General features: G+C 59.2%; 1 protein-coding gene across 5 annotated transcripts; it reads left to right on the top strand.

Moving 5' to 3' along the window:
• Positions 1–4,347: 4,347 nt before the first annotated feature.
• Positions 4,348–19,528, top strand: TNIP1 (TNFAIP3 interacting protein 1). Of its 5 annotated transcripts, none has more exons than XM_086758578.1 (18): positions 4,348–4,386; positions 11,357–11,527; positions 12,483–12,605; positions 12,915–12,985; positions 13,086–13,154; positions 14,837–15,028; positions 15,259–15,353; positions 15,435–15,516; positions 15,754–15,846; positions 16,095–16,160; positions 16,338–16,469; positions 16,552–16,680; positions 16,989–17,111; positions 17,420–17,545; positions 17,858–17,938; positions 18,102–18,296; positions 18,468–18,558; positions 18,986–19,528. In XM_086758578.1, the coding sequence occupies exons 2-18, from the start codon at positions 11,386–11,388 to the stop codon at positions 19,009–19,011; spliced, it is 1,836 nt and encodes a 611-aa protein (XP_086614704.1). In that variant the 5' UTR covers positions 4,348–4,386; positions 11,357–11,385; the 3' UTR covers positions 19,012–19,528. The 5 variants fall into 5 exon arrangements, with proteins under 5 accessions (XP_086614704.1, XP_086614703.1, XP_086614708.1 ...); XM_086758577.1 differs by lacking the exon at positions 4,348–4,386 and adding an exon at positions 5,887–5,995; XM_086758582.1 differs by lacking the exon at positions 4,348–4,386 and adding an exon at positions 5,887–5,995 and having other exon boundaries at positions 18,991–19,528.
• The last annotated feature ends 394 nt before the right edge of the window (positions 19,529–19,922 follow it).

A 19,922-nucleotide genomic window follows, 5' to 3' on the forward strand; every position in this document is an offset into this window, starting at 1 on the left:
CCTGCCAGCTGCTCCTACAATGAGGGGAAGATACCAGAGTTACACAGTGTTTGGGGACAGGGAGGGAGAGCGAGATGGGATTTCCTCCTCAGACCAGCTCCCTCTCCTGGAAAGTCCTGCTGCCAAAAAGCCTTTGTCTTTCCCCAGCTCCATTGGAATCCATCTCCAGCAGCGGTTGCTTCAGTTGCAGCAGAAAACAGGCAGCAGCATTTTAATTGCTGCAAATATTTAAGCACACTCAATATCCTCTTTATGCATAGGGTATTTCAGCATCCCGTCCCCATGCTACCGGGGTTGGCAGCACACCTGGGGCTGCTCATGGTGGGCTGTCCTACCAGGGAGAACCGCAAACCGCAGAGCTGCCCACCCTGACAGCAATGCCAGGAGGGCGACAGCACCTTGGGAAGCACAGGCACGGCCCTGGGACTCACTCTGCACCTGGGACATTTTCTCCCCGCTTCCCACCCCGATGTTTTCTTGTAGATGTTGATGAATTTTCAGCCAGCTCCTGTTTGGAGACCTGCTCCCATTTGGTGTCACACACCATAGTAAATGCATCTCCCACTGCCAGCCGAATTAAATTCCTGCTGTCCTCCCGTGTGGAAAAGCCTGAGGGCTCTGCACCAGGCCCAGAGAAATGAGACGCTCTGGTTAAAAGCAGCCAGGAGGAATGAAGAGGCGTTCGGCAGGGGTGTTGCTTTAGAAGGTCTCCAAGTGAAGCAAGAGGAGCCTGGGTGCTGGCAGCACCAAGCCAGGCTGTGGACCCTGGGACACCGAGAAGCACAGAGGAGTGGAGGAAACTCAGTAAGGAGCACAGAGAAGTGGCAGCCAGACGGCTACACGTGACCTGTCACCTTGCCAAAGGATTTGGGATGGAGTGAGTGTAACCTGCAGTGACACAGGGAACACTGAGACTGGGAAAGGGAAAGAATACGTTTGGGCTAAGCCAAGCCTGAGGAAGGACGACAGCTTGTTTTCTTTAACGCCCAAATCACTCACTAGCAATTTGTGTTAAATGTCAATAAATTAAATAAAAATTCCCTGAGTGAGGACTGTTTTGCCCATTAAACCCTCTATATGTGGGCAGGTCATAGACCCTTCACACAAAGCAGCTCGATCCCTGTAGCATCCCAGTCTCTAGAGGAACTGTACTTCACAGCGCCGCTCTCCAGGAACCGCTCCGCTCCATCCGCTGGCTCCAACCAGGCCAATCCAAGGGCAAATGGTGGCAAATCTCATGTCTATCCTCTGTGATCAACAAGAAGACAAGCGGTTCAAGGAAGGCTAGGAAAGGGGAAGGCAAAACGATGGGCACAAAGAAGGAAAGAATTGGAAAGGCTGTCAGCAGGGTAAGGGCTGGAGGCAGGTCTGCGCCGCCCACCCACACTTCAGCCTTCAGGGCTGCCACAGAGAAGCTGCTGCCCACAGATTTACACACCAGCACCTGGCACGCAGCTGTTTTGCACATTGACCAGCAATGCCGGGGGCAAGGACTCACTTCCAGGCAAAGCCAACGCCAGATTTCACAGGTTGCAACATCCAAAAAACCCCACGAGCCTGCATTTGGTGTGCAGAGGGTCGGACCTCTCCCTCTGAGTCAGCTCCAAGGGCCACTGCAGATCCTCTTTGCGACTCTGGGAGGAGCCGCGTCCCAACACCGGACGTTGGTCTTGGTCCTTGGCCCAACACTGCAACAACAGCGAGCCACTTCCATCCCTCCTGCCCTCCACCACTTCCCCCGGAGGGGAGAAACCCAGCCTTGAGTCTTGGGAGCCAGCAGAGGTTTCTTCTTCAGCTCTTCCTCTTCCCAAGTCAAAGGAGGAAGAAGCAGCTTTGCCCCTCACACCCATGTGCCGCTCACTGAGCAGCCCGTTCCCCATGGCAAGCTGAGGCTGAGGAAATGGCTGAGCTCACCGGAGTTGCTCTTCCCATATCATCATCCCTGGAATTGGCTTTCCAGGACAGGATGACTGCTGCGGAGCCCTTTTCTCAGGCATTGCAACTGGATGAGACATGGCCTGGTGAGAGAGGAAGAGAGGAAAAACCCCTTTGTACGTGTTGTTGATCTTGCAAATTTGGACTCTGAATAATTCAAAGCTTAAGGCACATAAGGAAATCCTTTGAGCGTTCCCAGAGCCCGTTCCCACAGCTCTTGGCATATCTGCTGTGCGGCTGCACCAGATCCCGCCATAACCCATCCCCTGCTGACTGTGAAGGAGAGAAGGGGAGGATGGTGAGGCTGCGGAGGAAGGCAGGAGCTGGTGATCTCCTCCTGCGAAGTAGGTGACACTGAGCCTTGCCTTACACGCCAGAGGCAGGGGGAGAAGGGAGCTCTCCTTCGGCGAGAGGGAAACCCAGCAAAGTGAAAGAAGACAGGCATCCCTGGAGAGCCGCAGTGCGACTCCGACCCAAAGGCAGGGTGCTGCAGGAGGTCTTGGGGTGCAAGATCGCTCCGCAGCACCTCCCTTCTCCATCCCTCTGCTGGCCCCTCACCTACCCCATCCCTTCCACGCTCCCTCCTTCCCCCTCCCAGCAGCCCACTCTCCCAGGCTCCCTCACCCGCCTCTCCCTTGCCCTCCATCCCAGAGCCCTCCCATCCTGCCAGGTTAATTTGAGTTCCTGATTTGCATACGCAGCAGATCACAATGTTCTGGAAATCCCCTCCTGCGGCTGGAGCTTCCTCCCCGCTCTCACAGCGTCATCGCCGGCCTTCTGCTTCCCTTCCCTTGCCGGAGCGCCAGGACCCATCCGATCAGCACAGCATACGCAGCAGCCCCCAGCAAAATCCACTGCTGATGTCAAGGCACCCACCAGCACAGCTCCCCGGGGTGCTGTGCTAAACCCACTGCCTGCTCCACAGCTGCCCCTCTGCTCCTGCTTCGCTCCCGGGCCAGCTCCCCAGCACAGCCACCCGTGACAGCAGGGCCCTGGCTGGCCTCATCGCCGCATCGGGGTTCAAATGCGCTCCGTTTGCCCAGCAGCACAAGGGCAGGTGGGTTTATTGGGCATCGTGGGCTGCCAGGCCACTTCCACTCAGGATTCACCCTACAAGGCCCACCCTGCTCACCCCTGAGTGGGGTCAATCTGAAGGAAGCTACAGCTGATCTGAAACAAGCAGGAACAGAGCTCTGCCACCCCCATCCATAGCCTGTGCTCCTTCTCACCCCGTTTCCCACAGCACGGACACAAACACGGAAGCAATCAGGGTGCCTTCACGTGAACGAGCCTCCGCCAAAGGTGCTGAACCCAGCCCTCCGTGTCAAAAATCCCCTAGTGTGTAAAAGTATCAGCTATGAGCACATCTTCACAGCCATGCTCATGAATCACAGCTGCCGTCAAGTGAGTTTTCTCCCCTAGGAGCACGGCAGGACTGAAAGAATGAGGAAGGACCAACGGGATCAAGAGCCTTCGGTTTTCATAGCGAAATTCGTCCTGGCGTTTGGGCCAGCCCAAGCTGGTGACCTCAGGTAGAAACACAAAGAGCAGCTGGCTAGAGACATGGAGAGGCATTGGGTGAGAGCATGCCACCAACCAACCACCAACACGGGTACCTAAGCCCCAGGCTCCATGGCTCCTTGCCCCTCCTGCCATGCACCCATGCTCCTGCCACCCAAACCAGCCGGACTAAAGCAAGGCACTTTTCAGGCCTCACAGTTCACGCCTGGCGAGTGTAGACCAAACATCCTGCCAGGTACAACTTTGTGCCTGCTGGCGAGGAGCTGGAGAGCTGCAATCAGCCTCTGTAAAACAGAAACACTTAAATCCTTGGTGTTTATTCCAGCACCAGCTGGCTCCAGCCTTGGTTCTGACCACCAGTTGTCTTGGTGGGTGGTTTCCAGGGACTAACTGCAGCCCTGGCACACCGTCAGCTGTCCGGGTTCACCGGCAGAGCCAGCTCTTCCTTGCTCCCCCGGGAAGATGCATCCTGTTCTGACTCCAGAGATGGACGAGAAAGGGATGGAAATGTGCGTGGGACAATGGCGATGCCTCTCGCAAGATGCTGCAGGTTCCCTGGGGAGAAGCAAGATGTGTTTGCAAACTCAGTGAAGTCGCTCAGAAACCAAGCGAGGAGAATGATGTAACCAGGCTCTCCAGTTGTCCAAAAGTGAATCACAGGCTCCACGACAGCCCCCCCACTCCCTCCTTTGCTGACTAATACCTGACACGGCTCTGCGGACCCTGGAAGGAACGGCACAGGAGAGCCCTTTAAGCGGTGCCTGGCTCCTTATCAAAACCACGCAGAGGCTGTCTGGGGCCTCCATCATGGGGAATTCCCCTTCTCCATGCCTAAAAGTAAGCTCAGATGGGCTGGCCTTCCCGCATTCGGGGATTGCAGCCAGAGAGCACCCGGCCCAAAGGGCTCCCACCCCTCCACGACCTGGCCAGGTGAGTAGAGCAATGCTTTTTTCGGAGCGAGCGTGCCCAAGACGGAGCGAGGGGACGGCAGGCAGCTTTTCTGCTGTCAGCTCGGAGCGCTGCAAAGCAGAGCCATGCCCCCTCCTCTCCTCACAAATGCGTGGTTTGGCTGTTTTCTGCAGGCTGAGACCTTATCTTATAAACAAGATGCTTTCTGGTTCTGTGGGACTGCATTTAGCTTTGAAACCGGGTTTTCTGAGGGTTTACAGGACAGCTCTGGGCCTCTGGGGTATAACAAGCCCTTTAGGGAACAAAATGAAAGATGTTGCTTGTGCATGGGGTCCTCCTGTCTCATTCTCAGTTGAGAGCTCTGACACAAGCACAGCCAAAAAGCACGTCAGCATCCCAGCACCTGCTGAACTGTCTCATAACCCAGCCAGGCTGCTAGGGCAATGTCCTGGTTGGAACGAAGGGCAGTCAGGGAAGAAGTTTGTTGTGTTTTTTTTTTGTTTTTGTTTTTTTTTTAATTTTTACAACTCAAAAAAAACATCAAATCGCCAAGAAGTGGTGGAACTGTCTGAACCGAGTAGGAAGCCGGGACTGGGACAGCTGGAAACAGCAGGATTGCCAGTGAAGGACGCCTCTGCCAGCCCAGTAGTAGTCACCTACAGAAAGGAGGAAATGTCAGTACAGGCAGAGAGCAAAGAGCATGTCTGCTTACAGCAGGCTTTCTTTGCCTCTCGTTTGTTTTTACATATAAACACCTTCCTTGTGGCAAAACCAACAGAAGAAAGAAAATGCAGTAGCTATGGAGCAAGTTCTGAAGAGCTACGTGAAAGCAGGCGTTCCCTGTGGTTCCTGTTCCTCTGGATTTCTGTTGTTCACCAATGCACAACAATCAAAGCAGCAGCACAGAGGAAAAGGATCCCTGGTAGCAAGTGCTCCAGCTGGGAGGTGTAATTTCCTTGTGTACTGTACTCAGAGACAGAGTCGGTGGGTAACTCTCCCAGCCTTAGCTGCCCAGCAAGCAAAGATCTGGTAAGGCTCAGGGGGAGCACGCAGGCCTCCTTCCCCGGGCTGAGGGGAAACCGGGACCATTGCAGCCCCCCCGCCAAAGCAGCCACGGTCTTCTCAGCACAGCCTCCCATCAGCTATCGCTCCACACCAGCCGCACCTCACAAGCGGCACCGCGGGTACGAGGGGGTTCCGCCGCCACCCCTCCCCTCGGCCCCGCCATTTTGTCTCTCGATAAGCCGGGGGAGCAGCTGCTGAGCTCGGGCCTGCTGCTCCCCAACGAGCGGAACACCCACCCCCTCCCCTAAAGCTGAGGCAGGCCACCTCCTTTCACCCCTCAAGGTCCCGCTATGCCGGGCAATCCCGCAGGACCCCGCGCAACCCCAGGAACCACGGACACAGAACGCAACCGCTCCGCCATGACACACCGCCTTCCCCCCCGCCCTCTCCCTTTATACCCTCCGCCCCGCGCCGATTGGCTGCAGCGTCTGTCCGTCAGGCTGGGAATTTCCCAGGGGCGGAACCGCTGTTCCGTCTACGCCGCCGCCGCTGTTACCGGTGCTGGTGGCGGAGCGGTACCGGGACCGGTATCAGGAGCTGCCCCGCTTCGGGGGCTTGCTGGCAGGTGAGCTCGGGGCGGTATGGGGGCTCGCCGCCCTTAGGGAGAGGAGGGCCATGCTTGAGCCACCGGGCTGCGCCGCGGGGAGGGGCTGGCGGGGCTCGGTGCTGCGCGTCGGCTCTGTTTGTCCGGTTGCCGGGCTGTCCGTTTCCGTGGGGTCGAAACCCTGGAGGGGTCTGGGGCCGCGACGTCCTGCGGGGTGGGCCTGGGTGCTGTGCCTCAGTTTCCCCTCTCGTGGGGCCGGGGCTGCCGGCTCCCGTCGGCGCTACCGGAGGGCAGGTGCCGGTGGTGCCGATGCCCGGCATGGGGGAGAGGAAAAGCTCAGAGAGGTGCGGGGGGGCGAACCCCGGGCTCGCTCCTCCCCTCGCTCTGCCTTACACAACCCCGGCTTTTCCCCAGGCCCACGCATCTCCCTTCTGACTATTTCTGGGCTGGCGGGTCCCCCCCTCCCACCCTCCTCGAGTAGGGTCGCGGCGCGGATCCCACCCCCGTGGGAGGTTGCGGGCGGCCGCGGCTCCCAGGAGCCCCCGGTTGATGGAGGAGCCCGCGTCAGACGGGGATCCAGGGGCTGGAACAGTCGGAGCGGGGATGGCAGCATCCTTTGGGGAACCTGCTTCCCCATCTCCCCTCCCTCAATTCCAGGCTGAGGCCCCTGCCGAGGGCAGAGGTAGGGAAGATGCTGCCTGTCAGCCCTGCTTTGGGGTGGAAACAGCTCTGGATGGGATTTGGTGGGGAGATCTCCTCTGGGAGATCTGTCCATCCCATTCCTCAGTGCCCCTGGGCACAGGTTGCTCCCTCTATCAGGGAGGCAAATGCAACCTTTCCCCTTTAGCTCGTTATTTCCACCTGTTTGGGTGAGCAAGAGCTGTTTTGCTGCTCCAAGCTCTTTTGGAGTGCAGATTTCACTGAGAGCAGTGGCAAAGGCAGCCAAAGCGTGCTGGAGCCGGGAGACCGGACTTTGACTGCTGCTGGGGCCAGTTCTGGAGACAGGAAGGCTCCAGCTTCGTCCTTGAGAGCCATCTCTGTGGCGAGGGAAAATAAGCAATAAGAAAAGATGAGAGGCTTTTTGCAGCCTTTGGCATTGTTCCTGGCTCCGCAAGAAATCCCACGACGCCCTTTCTGCCCGACCTGTGCCAAACAGCCCTTTGTAGCATAGGGCCGTGGGACGCTGCTTGCCAGCAGCTGGTACAAAACACCCGTGGGTGGAGGAGGCTGAGCCATCCACTCCTGTGGCATTGCAGATTTCGTTTTAAAGCAACAATTCTTATGCTTTGGGTGACAGAGGTAGCTGTGCTGGTGTAACTTTGCGGTGCTGGCGTCTTCTGCTGCTTGGTTGTTGCCTGGCTGAAGTGCGCCAGGTTGGACAGGAGCAGCCCCGGTTGTGCTGGAGCTGCAAGGAAAAGGGTGTTTGTGCCTTGCTCTGCTTTTAAGTGCTGTGACAAGCAGCCATGATAGCTACTGAGCTCTACGGGGCGAAGAAATGGAGCAGGCAGCATGAAATGAGACGTCTTTGCAGCAGAAGACAGGGTCTCACGTAAAGCGCCACGGTGCTGCCCAGGGAAGTGCCACCACCAGGTCTGGCTGCCTGTCCTGCCCGCACCGGAGCTCGGATGCGTGGCGAGGAGCTCTGCAGCTGAGCGTGGTGTTTGTAAACCTGGCTCTGAATGGGGAAATGCTTTGTTTTGTGAAGCCTCTGCAGGAGGTGGGTTTCTCAGGCAAGGGTGGGATTTCTGGCTGGAGCACATCGGTAACATCTGCGTTTCAGATGGGGCTCTTGCCTTTCCCACCCTCTCTCTGTAACTGGCCAGGCTGGGAAGAAAAATGGTTCAAGTGGAGGTTCAGATTTTCCCTTTGAGACCTGAGCCTTGCGATCCCTGCTTTCCTCTTTTGTTACTCCCAGCCCAGTGGACTGCAGTGCCCAGAGACTCTCCTTTTATTGCTTCCTCCTAAAGCCAGCTCTGCTTTTGCTTCCCTACAAATGAGACCGGCCCAGCAGCTCAGGAATGGTTGTCCATGGGGCTGGGGAGCTGCAGGAGCTCTGGAGAGGAAAAGAAACCGGGCTGGAGGCTGTGGCATTTTGCTGATTTCCAGTAAAATGATCAAATGAAAAAAAAAAATCCCTCCATAGTTTCTTTCTGAGAGGCTTTTGCTTTTCCTCTGAGGAGGAGGGATGCCGGGGGCCCGGCAGCCCAGGTCATGGGAAAACACTGCGGGCAGCCTGCAGGGATTTGCTTTTGCTTCCTGCAGTCCTGTCGGAGAGACTTCCTGGGAATGTTGCATGCTGGGGTAAGGAAAACCCTGTTCTCCTAAGGGCTGGGCCAAGCCCCCACCATGGATCCACAGGATGGGAATTGCTGGGCTGCCAAGCTGGTCTCCACCCCGGGGCTCACTGCCGAAAGCAAACCTCCAGCGGTGCCAGCCCGCTCGCTGTGCAGGATTAGCATCCTCCGCCTTCATGTCTTCGGCTGCTCGGTAATTTTAAACCAGGAATCGTTTCCTTCTGCAGCTTCGGCATGGCTGGTGTGGCGATGGCTGTGGCACCGGTGGCCGTGACAGTGATGCACGGTGGGGGACAGCCTGGCCGCAGCCACACGGTGCCAGCTCACTCCCAAGCCGCAGCGCAGCTATTTAAATACCACCCCGCTTTCGTCTTCGCCTGCGTGTCTCCCCTGTCCGCTTGCTCTCTCATTCTCTCCTTTTGCTGAGTTGTCGTAAGAATTTACTACCTAAAGGTCTCAGTGCCCCACTTGCAACCAGCAACGCCCACGGGTGACGGTGGCGTCTGACAGCCTCCGTCGGCAGCTGGGCACGGAGCCGGTGAGCTATACCCAGCAGCCGCAGTCCATGGCTGGCCCTCAGCCCCTGGGGCTGTGAAATACCATCGGATTAGCTTAGAAATGGTTCGTTGGCAAAAAGAGAAGTGTTTTCTGGTGGTCTGGAGGTTTCTTCTGGAGTTGTTGTAGTCGTGTTTTCTTTGCATTTCTAACCATTGTTAGGTGCTTGTCTATAGTCCTCGCTCTCCTCCCCTGGTGTTTTTATTGAAACATGAGATTTTTTTCACTGCAAATCTCACCTGTCAGTACTCTTAAGGACAGCTCGGTCCCACCAGCTCCTTGCAGAAATGAGGCTGTTCCTCCACGCTGGGCAAACACACTCTGACCCCGGTGATGGGGTCAGATGCTGCAAAAACCCTGCCCTCTCGCTGGGTTTTGTTTGCTGGTGAATTCCTGGCTGGTCTGTGCTTCTGTCAGCTAGAGATAGTTCGGTTCCTCTCCTCAGCTGTTGTTTGAAAACAGCTCCTGGCACCCCTCCGCTGCTGTCTGCCTGGTGGAGTGCTGACCTTGGGTAGAAAAATCCTTGATAAAACCATGAGAACTGGGAATAGCAGAGGTTTTCGGTGGCTCCATCCAGCTGGAAGAATATGGGATCGCTGTGAGTGAGCTCTGCCAGTGTGAGAGGTGATCAGTGCAGCTTGGGTTTGGGTGTTTGGTGCCGCGTTGCCTTGCGGGCAGGGACGCGCAGGGGTAGGGGTCCCCTCATGTGTGCTGTGGGGTGAGGTGAAGAACCTCCTGGTTTGGGGTCTGGAGTGTGAGAAAATGGGGGCTGGCATTTCAGGCTGCTGCAAACCTGCATGAGGAAAGGTTCCCTTGTGAAGAGGGCAGCTTGTCCTCACCTTCCCTGACCCACACCTGGGTTCATCCTGGCAGAAGACACGGACACCCCACAAGATGCTCGCTGCAGGATCGCTTTAGTAACCAGCTCCTCCCAGAGCCATGAGTTTGGATCTGGAGCAGCACGTGGTGACTGGTCACTGGTGAGAAACCGGCTCAGGAACCCAGCCTGCCTGTGACACTGTCCCTGTCCTCTGCCGAGCTGACCAGGCAGGTAGTGTGGCCACAGGTGATGGCATTTCCCTGTGGCGGAGGTGCCACTGGGTCCCCAGGCCATGTGTGTGCTGTCACACTGGTCTCCATCCTGCCCACCAGCAGCTCTGCTCCGGGAGTTTTCCTCATCCCGTGGCGTGGGGCCAGGGGAGGATTTCGTACCGGCTGTGACAATGCTGCCCAGCGCCAGGACCCGTGGCACAGAAACTGTCCCAGTTCTTCTGCAGCTTCCTGTCAGCTGCTGTGGGTTCCAGAAATAGCCGCTGCTCAGCCTGCCCTGCGCCGCAGCTGGGCAGCTCCGGGCGGTCACCGCCTCCAGCTGCTTGGAACGGGGCTGCTGGATCCCCATGGGGGGCTCTGGGTGCTTGGCAGCACCCACAGAGCAGGAGGAAGGTGAGACCTCCTGGCTCCCAAGGCAGACTGCTGCTGAGGCCACGCGTAATTACCTGCCGCCGAGGCGGGCGTTAATTGCCGCTCCAGTTGCGGATGCTGCCAGGTGGCAGTTGTCATCTGGAAAGTCCCTGCTGCTCCCTGGCAGGCAGGTCATCCAAACCGGTGATCAGCCGGGATCGCTCGTGGTGTGAGCATTACTCTGAGGTCGGGACGGTTTCGAGCACGGGCTTACCTCCTTCCCCTTTCAAGGTGCCCCATTGTCAGCCCCGTCCTACTTGTGAGGGCCCAGCTGTCTTGGCTGGGGGGAAGAGCGCTTGGGGGTGCCCATGGGTGCTCCCCCCGGCAGCTGGCACTGGAGGCAGTGTCCTGGCTCCAGCTGGCATCACCCTCTGCGGCCGCCTCAGCTGCTGTGCTGCTCCACTTTACATCAAGCTGGCATCAGGGTGGATATATGGCCTCGGGCCACCCACGAATGCAAGGAATTAAAAACCAAATAGCACACTGTTGCCTGGCTGTTCCCGATGTCCCGGTTCAGGAAGCCATGCCGTTGGCAGCTGGTTTCTCTGGCTGAGCCAGAGGACAGAGTGGGTCCCTGCCTGGCTGCTGGGGCTCGTCTATGTGCCCAAAAAATCCCCTGGCTTTTGCAGCTGCCAACACTGCTCCTCCCCAAACAGCTCCCCTGCAACTCTTTCTGCCCCCCAAAAATATCCTGTGGTGAGCGGGTTGCAACTGCTGGGGGTGGGTGCTCCTGGACCAGGTCTACATCCCCACGGGGATGCAGGGGCTGTGACCTCCTCGGGAACTCCCGCGCCCCGCGGGGGTGAGAGCCCGTCTCGGTCTCGGGTTGGGGTGCTGGTGATGCCTCCTCGCGTGATATTTCTCATGGCCGTGAGTCACCCCAGCACGTTCGCCCCAAGCAGGGCTGGAGGGGGGAAGTGCCGTCACCTGGGACACTTCGCTGGCTGGCGAGCGGTGAGGCAGCCCTGCCTCCGTTAGCGTGGCACCCTGGACTCCCGCACGGTGGGGACCAGGGGACAGCGGCACCGTCCGGGGCCAGAGGAAGGTGACGCTGTGCTTCGTTGCCTTGCAGGGATGCCCGGCTGGGAGGTAGGCGACTGAATGGCAGGCATGGAAGGGAGAGGACCCTACCGTATCTACGACCCCGGTGGGGGGACGGAGGAGAATGGATCCACAGCCTTTGAGCGGCTGGTGGAGGAGAACGCCCGGCTGAAGGAGAAGATGCAGGGGATCAAGTCTATCGGTAACTGCTGCGTGGCTGGGGGATGAGGTGTGCCTTTGGGGCAGCGCAGCCTGCACCCTCCGAGCTTGGGGGTTTCTTGCTGTAGTTAGGAAGGGTGCTATGAGATTTTGGCACTGGGGCAGCGGCAAAACTCTCCCCATCCTTGGGGCTGAGCAGGATGTCTGGGCTTTTTCCACACGAGACCCAAGCTTTTGCTGAACTCCTGGGGTGCTTTACGGTGGGATAAATGGCTGGGGAGAAACAAAAAGGCAAGTGATGGAGCAAGACCAGCTCCCCAGAGCCTGGATCTGTTCTGCCTTTGATGAACGCCTTTACCTCCTGCAACCTCTGTCTGGTCAGGAGCCTTTCCCCGGTGCTACTCTGTTGGGTGCTCGTCGCAACCACAGGCACCTGCCGACGTTTAAGTGCCCCAGCCGAGTCCTGTCACCCCTTTCTTCAGCCGCCTTTCCCCACCCACCCCGGGTTTGGTTTCGGTCAACTTCTGCTTTTGAGTCCTGCTTCTGCAGCCAAATTTCCACCTGCCTTGTGATTCCCGTCATGTCACTGTGCCCCTACCTGGAACCAGGACCCACTGATGTGGGAGCAGCTGCCCGGGGCGGGCGGAGAATTGCGTTGCTGGTGCCAGACCCCAAAGCAAGCAGGCTGGACCCCTGGGTCCACCACCTAGGCTTAAATTCATCTCCGAGAAGTGGAGGAGACCTCTCTGAGATCCAGTGCTGCCCTGCTGCCTCCCATAACCAGTCCTCTGTGTGTCAGCGTGGGGGACTCTGCAGCCAGTGAGCCACTGAAATAGCTTTGGAATTGGATTTGGCCGAGAAAAAAATCTTTCTGGATGAAGACAGACCATGCTGGGCACTTCTCCAGCCAAGCACGCGGCTTGGTGTGGGTGACTGGGGCTGCTGCAGGGCAGGTGCTTGGGGAAGAAGGGTGAGCATCCTTCTGTTGTCCACAACAGGCGAGCTGCTGGAGGAGTCCCAGGTGGAGGCATCCAAGCTGCGACAGAAAGCAGAGGACCTTGTGAAGGACAACAAAATGTTGATAGCATCATCTTCCTTGGACGACCTGGTGGAAACCGGAGGTAGGAGACACGGAGCTCGCTGGAGAGGGATAACCTAATGGCTCAGGATCTTGAGCTTAGGGGAAGGGAGACGGTGTGAAGAAGACTTTCATGGAGGTTTCTTGCAGCGCTGTCATCTGGAGTTTGTCAAACCACTACTGTCCTCCCTTCTCCTGGAGCGAGGTTTCTGTCCCATCCCCGTAGCTGGGCTAGAAACCATCCATTGGTGCCCCGCCTCATGGGGTGTCTGCTCTCTGCATCCCTGCGCCGGGTGGGGAGAGGCCTTGCTCTCCAAAAGGCTCATGGCTACATCCTCTCCCCTCTCTGCAGCCGTCGGCCCCGATCCCAGTTCCACACAGGCCACCCAGCTGGACATGGAAACACGGAAATCTCCTCCAAGTGTGAGTCTGGTGAATGCGAGAGCTGGCCCCTGCCTCTGCGCGGTGGCGTCCTGGGTTGCCGTTCCCTGGGGAGACCTGACCTGGCTGCCTCCCCTTGCAGGGATCCTCCTCGGAGTTCGAGATTGTTGCTGTGGAAGCGCAGGGGTTTCCCCAGGAGAGCGGGAGAGCGGTGAGTGGCCCTGGTGCCTGCAGGATTTGGTGGATGGTGGGTGGAGAATCGAGCCCACTGGTTCAGTGGTGATACCAGAGGCATGGGAGGGTGTGCAGGCAGGGCTGGGGACCCATGTCAAGGTGGCCGTTGGGCAAGCCGCAGAGGAGGGATAAAAGGCGCCAGCGTGCTCCCAGGGGAGCAGAGCCAGCCCCACATGCAGCCCCCGTGACAATGCTTGTGCTGCTGTGCCCAGTCTCTGCCAGCGATGAAGATGAGGGGACCTGGCCAGTCCACAGGCAGGAGGGAACCACACAGCCCCGTGGCTGCTCCTCCCCGTGTCTCGCTGGGGCCGGAGAGCTGAATGCACCTGGATGTCCCCATGGCTGGCACTGCCCTGCCCTGTCCTGTCCTGCTCCAAGTTTTTGTCTGTGCTGGAAGGGAGGGGAGCAGAGATGGGGAGCCCAAGGAGGACGAATATCTGCTTGCATCACACAGTGCTGGTAGTAAGGGGATGTGCTCTCGTTGGACTTTTTGTTTGCATTGGCCAGAGAGGCTCTAGGAGGGCTTGAGTCTCATTGGGTCCTCCTGGAGTGCAGCCGTGGGGTGATGGAGAATGAGGTGGCATCTGCTTGGTGATCGGCTGCTGGCCCCGAGTGAGTGCCAGTCCCATGCCTGTACCCAGGCTCTCCCAGCTGCTCTGCCTGGGTTTGGGTCCTCACTGCCTCCCCTTGCTGGCCGGCACTGACAGGAGGAGCTGAGTGTGCTGTGGCCCACGCACACCCTCCCATGGCAGTTTCAGGGCTGTAAACCCTGGGACAAGGGTGCTAGGGACACGTTGGGCTCCTTGCCCCACGCGGTGATGCCCAGGGCAATCCCACAGGCAGCTGGGTGAGTCAGCAGGGCTGGGAGCGGAGCGGGCAAAGGTGTGCCAGTGCGTCCCCACCTCGCACCGTGCTGGGCTGTGTTGTGCTGGCGGTGTCTCCTAGGCAATGGTGGAGTTAACCAGCCATGCCAGGGGAGGATGAGCCTGTTGGGGACACCCTTTGTGCGTGGGTTGGGGTGTGCCGTGACGCTGGTGGGTGCGCCCTGACCCGGGCTCTCCCGGCCACCGTTTAAATCCCGTGCATCACCCTCTTGCCTGCTGCCTGCCAGAGAGCTTGGGTTCCCGGTGCCTGGCGTGCTGTGGTGGGCAGGGGACCTGCAGAGCCATGCTGGGTGACAGGAGGAAGGAAGAGATGGGCGCTGGGGTAAGACCACCCCTCACTTGGCAAACCTCAGCTCCCAGCGTGGGCCAGGGAGCGGAAAGGACAGTCTCAGGAGCTGGGATTTCCAGTCCTGGTGCCAATGGGGAGAGCTCAGGGGGAAGAAGGGATCAGGGCTGGAGGCGCCTCCGTTGCCATCAGCGAGCGTGATCTGCTCAAACTGCCGAGGGCTATGGGGAATCCATGGGCTGGGAGAGCTGCTGTAGTGGCCCACTCTACCTGGGAACCTGGTGTCCCAAGTCCAGCAGCTGGGAATCAAACCTTTACAAAGCCAACGCAATTTTTCGTTGTACCGAGGGCTGTTGCAGAGTCTCTTGGTGCTGGCCCAGCTCCACACCACGGCTCTGGATTGGCAGTGAGGCTCACCTGCCCCAAGAGGGAACTTTACAATGCTCCTTGAACTGACCTGACCATGCTTGGGTCCTTCCTCGTCCCCAGGACTTGGAGCAGCTGCCGAACGAGGATGCCAACCTACTGCCCCAGCTGCAGCAGCTGGAGAACACGCTGAGCGGCTGTGCCAAAGATGCCAGCAAGGACCAGGTCTTCATGCGCATGGGCTACATGGCCTCCGAGCTCAAGCGCCTGGCCTCCAAGGTGCACAAGAATGAGCAGAGAACGTCGTTCCTGCAGGTGAGCAAGGATTGGCTAGGCTCTTTGTGGTTTTTTTTTTCTTTTTTTTTTCTTTTTCTTTTTCCCCCACCAAGTCCCTCCTGTCCACCCTGAGGTGGACTCCCACCTCTGTGCCAGGTCCACCCTGAGGTGGACACCCACCTCTGTGCCAGGGCTGGGTGGGAAATTGGTGGCCAAAGAGGCTCCTGGGGCTGGCAACGGTCCTCATGCTACTGGCACTTGCCCCCCAGACGCTGTGTGAGACGCTGCACAGTGAGAACAAGGAGCTGCGAACCAAGCTGGAGCGGGACCTGGAGCAGAGAAACCAGGCGCTGGAGAAGCTCAGGTGAGGATGGCCAGCGAGGAGGTGGACATGGCTGCCCTGGGTGCTGCTTCTTCCCTCTTACCCGTCCTTCCCTGCCCGCAGGTGCGAGAACCAGGAGCTCCGGAGGATGGTGACACTCAGCAGCCAGGACAGCGGGAAGAGGGAAGCTGCTGAGCAGCAGCAGGTGAGTGAGAAGCATCGCCCTTGGAGAGGGCTGGGAAAGAGGCGGGGAGCCCGCTGACATGTCAGCAAAGGTGGCCTCATTTTAAGCAAGCCCCCAGTTTGTCCCAGTACGACCAGCAGGACTTTTTAGGGTCTCAAGGGGATGGGGGAGGCCGTGGGAGGGGAACTGGCTTGTGTTTAGCCAGCCTCGGGCACAGCCTCCGCGAAAGCCCTGAGGGTCCCCCCCGTGCGCGTCCAGCAGAGCGGGGCTGCGGTGGAGAAGGTGCCGGGCAGAGGAGAGCTGGAGGCCAAGGAGAAGAAGGTGAAGATCCTGGAGCACCAGCGCAGGGAGGTGAGGAGCAGGCTGGGAGGCAGGCACTGCCAGGAGCAGGGTGGGAGCAGGTGGTGGGGGAGCGTGGCTGGGACGGCACGGGGAGACCGGGGCAGGGCTGCGGAGCTGCAGGGAAGTGCTGCTGGAGCTGGGATCTCCATCCAGCTGGTTCCCGAGGTGCTTTTGTGACAGGAGGCTGCTGGGGACTGCCATGGCTGGCTCAGGGCTGGGATTGGACTCCCATTTCAGCTCTCCCTCTCTCCCTGCAGCTGCTGGAGGTGAATAAGCAATGGGATCAGCACTTCCGAGCCACAAAGCAGAAGTACGAGCAGAAGGTAAGGCTGGGTGCTCAGAGCTGGGTGCTCGGGCAGGGGGCACATCTCTGCAGGGTGCCAGCTGGGAGATTTGGAGGAGACTGGCTGTGGGGGAAGGTTTTGGGGCTGCCTGCACCTCCTTTCTCTCCCTGGTGTGGGTCCTTCTGGGCAGGCAACGTCCCTACTCCCTCCTGGCAGATCACGGACCTGCACCAGGAGCTGGCCGAGGCTCGCAGGGCACTGACCGAGCTGGAGTCAGAGCGGGAGCAAAAGCAACGGGATTTCGACCGCAAGCTGCTCCTGGCCAAGTCACGGATTGAAACAGAGGAGGTGAGTCCCTCAGAAAGGGTGGCGGGGAGCTGCCGGCCCCATCGCCCTGCCCTGGCTGATCTCCATCCCCCGGGTCCTGCAGGCGGAGAAGGAGAGGTTGGCCATGGAGGTGAGGGACCTGCAGCAGAGGATGCGGTTCCTGCAGGACCAGCTGGCTCCGGTCACCAGGCAGCGGGAGTACCAGGAGAAGGAGATCCAGAGGCTGAACAAGGTGAGAGCCAGGGCACAACCCCTCTCTGCAAAACATCTTCTGTGCTCTCTGGCCTCTTCTCTCTCAAATCCAAAACTGACCCTGATCAACCCCTTCCTACTCAGCTCCTTGCCCAGGCAGGAGCTTGTGTCAGATGATGCCACCACATCTCCTTAGGCTCCCAAGAAAGGGGGATGGGGGATGAAGTCCCTCTTGCTTTTGCCCAGTTATGCCCGCTTCCTACATTGGGATGTGCCCATGGCCCCCTGGAGATGTCATGGGTACGGCATAGAGCTCTGACTCCCCTCTCTGCTCATCTTCCTCTCCAGGCGCTGGAGGAGGCCCTGAATGTCCAGGCCTCCCCACCACCCATCTTTGCTAGCACCATGGAACCGGCTGGGAAGATGCCGCAGCAGGAGCTGCTGACCCAGAACGAGCTTCTTAAGCAGCAGGTAGGGCGGGACAGTGTGACTCCTGCTCCTGTAGAGGTGGGGAGGGAGCTATGTGCCCTGGGAACCCCGGTAAAGAACCCAGTGTGGCCAGGAGCAGCCCTAGCTGGGTGTCTGTGCCGCAGTGATGGGGAGCAGGGACAGAGCTCAGCATCTTCCAGGCCTTCAGTTGGAGCGGCCACAGCCATGGGCCATCATGCCAGCCTACCTGCCTGGGGCTTGGTGTAGCTGGTGGGGTCAGGGATGGCAACACAGCGATGGGGAGGTGTCTGGCCTTGATCAGGTGGACCCACACCCCTCCATCCTGCCAGGTGAAAATTTTTGAGGAAGACTTCCAGCGGGAGCGGAGTGACAGGGAGAGAATGAATGAGGAGAAGGAAGAGCTGAAGCAGCAGCTAGAGAAGCTGCAGAAGCAGTTGGTCCTCTCCAACAACCAGGTGAGCAGCGCTGGGCAGCACCCCAGGAGCCCCACATCCCCCCCAGGTACATTGAAGGTGCTTGTCCCCAGTGTCATGGTCCCCGTACCCATCTTGGAGCAAAGGCTGAGGTGGGACAGAAGGGCTGGTTTTGCTGCCATTTGTCACTGCTAGAGCATCTCCTTTCACTCATCTCTTCCTCCTACTCCTCTCCTGGGAATCTGGTGGTGGGGGACCGGTGGGGGCATTCCTGTGGGCCATTGCAGCAGTCCCTGCCCTGCAGACAAGAGAGGTGATGGGGTGGGCTGTGCACTAACCCCTCCTCGCTCCCAGCTGCGGGCCTCCAAGGATGACTGCCAGAGGGAGAAGGAGGAGAAGGAGAAGCTGAAGAAACTGCTGAAACAGCACAAACAGGTGGGAACAGGGGAAAAACCCTTCCTGGGTGGAGGGGTTGGGGGCTGCGGGCCTGGCCCCAGCCTCTTGTCTGCTGTTGGAGGGGCAACTTCTGAGCTGGGTGATGGGGGGTGGTGGGCTGCCCTCAGGACTCTTCCCCAACATCTCCCCCGGCTCCTCGCAGGCTTCTGGAGAGAGGCTGCACGCCGAGCCACTGCCGGGGCCGGTGGGCCCCGCCTGCCCCATGTACCAGTACCAGTACAGTCCCCCCGTGGCTCACCCCATGTACCACGGCTACGATGAATGGCAGCAGGTCCGATACCCACCAGCGATGCCAGGCGAGCACACGCCAGGACAGAACTTCCACCATTTTCCCCCGGTGAGTGTCTACCCATGCCGTAGGGAGCTGAGCATGTGTGTCCTGTTGGCACGTGAAAGCTCAGCCCTCTTCTTCCCCCTCCTCCTCCTCACACCTTGGCAATCAAATACAGAGTGCAGGCTCATGATTTGCATCCCTGGTAATTTGTTGTTTCTGTTCCATCTCCTGCAGCCTGAGTACCCCTGGCGCCCACCCTGCGCCATGTCTCGCAGCCAGAATGCCCAGGCCATGGCTGGGGTGAAACCGGTCCCCAAGGACTTGGGTAAGGCTTTGGACCCTTGGCGAGGGGAGCGCCCCTGTCCTTCACCCTGAGACCCTGGGCGGCTTGGGGGAGGGCTGGGGGAGATATCTTGCCAGGCAGTAGCCATTTCCTTCCAGCCCCCACCTCTAATCAGATGAGGGAGAAATTTGGCAACGAGATTGGTCCCTGCTGCATCCCCTGCCTTGTCCCCGTACCCTAATGCCCCTTCTCACAATTGGGAGTCAGCCAGGCCCAAGCGCAGAGGTGCAGGTGCTAACCCTGCCTCTGCATCCCTGCAGCACCTGAGGACGGGCAACGACCCTGGTGGGGTTACGGCAATCGGTGCTCAGGGATAACAGCCCCCCCCGTCGCTGGCATCCCTCCCCGTGGGCTCGTCTAGGCGCAAAGAGCTGCGCTCACCCCGGGCCACCCCTCTCTTGTGTCTCAGAACAGGCAAGTCCCGGATTGCCCTAACGCCGAGGACCGGCTGCGCTGCGATACCAGCGGCAGAGGAGTAGGGTGTGTGTGTGTGCCCGTGTGTATGTATCTAGGAGCTTCCTCCGGCTGCCCACCCCTGTGTGCGGACATGCGGTGGACGGGGTCGCGCTCGTGGCCTGGAGCGGCCGGCTCGGCAGCGTGTCCCCACGAGGAGGGCGTGAAGAAGACAGCGGAGGTGCCGTGGTGGTGGCGGCCAACGCGCAGGGTCAGTCCCTCGTGGCTGTCCCCCTTCCCCACGAGGCACCAGGCCTGGCGTCGCTGTAGACCTGAGCTGGGTCTTCAGGGAAAAGGAGCCAGCGTTTCCCAGGAGCTGGCCTGGTCCAGGGGCTTCACTGTGGGTCTCAGAGCGGTTCAGCCCCTGGAGCAGCGGGTGACAGCGAGGACTCTCCCGGCGCAGTGGGAGACCCCACGCTCGCAGGCAGGTGCCTGCTGCAGCCACAGCCCCGGCTGAGGGTGACTGGTGTCTTTGTATTTATTTAAGGACTGAAGTGTAGCTGAGTCTCTCTGGTTTTATCCTGACACCTGCTTCCTCTGTGGGGACCGGGAGGGATGCCAAGGCTGGGCCAGAGCGAGCGGGAGGGGAAGCCTTGGGGCCAGGCTCTCAAATTGCACAGAGCATATTTTGCTCCAGAAAAACAAGTCTGGAGAGGGGGCGGGAGAGGGGGGGGGAATCAAACCAAAACAAAACAAACCACAACCCTATTTCCGTCAGTGTGGCTGTCACGTGCATGGCAGCAGGAGCCACAGCACCCTGGCATGCTCATGGCTGGGGGCTGGTGCCTGGCCCCACTCCCAACCCCTTTTGCCCCCTGTGTTATGCACCGCTACCCCCCCGCCATCCTCTCCCCGAATGCTAGGTTGTGATGTTGCCCTGAAAAAAAAAAAAA

This window comes from Chlamydotis macqueenii, chromosome 14 (genome assembly GCF_036417535.1).
Source record: "Chlamydotis macqueenii isolate bChlMac1 chromosome 14, bChlMac1.mat, whole genome shotgun sequence".
NCBI classification, from domain to species: domain Eukaryota; kingdom Metazoa; phylum Chordata; class Aves; order Otidiformes; family Otididae; genus Chlamydotis; species Chlamydotis macqueenii.

Excerpts from the sequence above, each read along its gene's own strand:
- TNIP1 (XM_086758582.1), top strand. The coding sequence starts at position 11,386 with ATGGCAGGCATGGAAGGGAGAGGACCCTACCGTATCTACGACCCCGGT. Across the intron at positions 17,939-18,101 it reads TGCTGAAACAGCACAAACAG|GCTTCTGGAGAGAGGCTGCA; the intron begins GTGGGAACAGGG and ends GGCTCCTCGCAG. Across the intron at positions 18,297-18,467 it reads ACTTCCACCATTTTCCCCCG|CCTGAGTACCCCTGGCGCCC; the intron begins GTGAGTGTCTAC and ends CATCTCCTGCAG.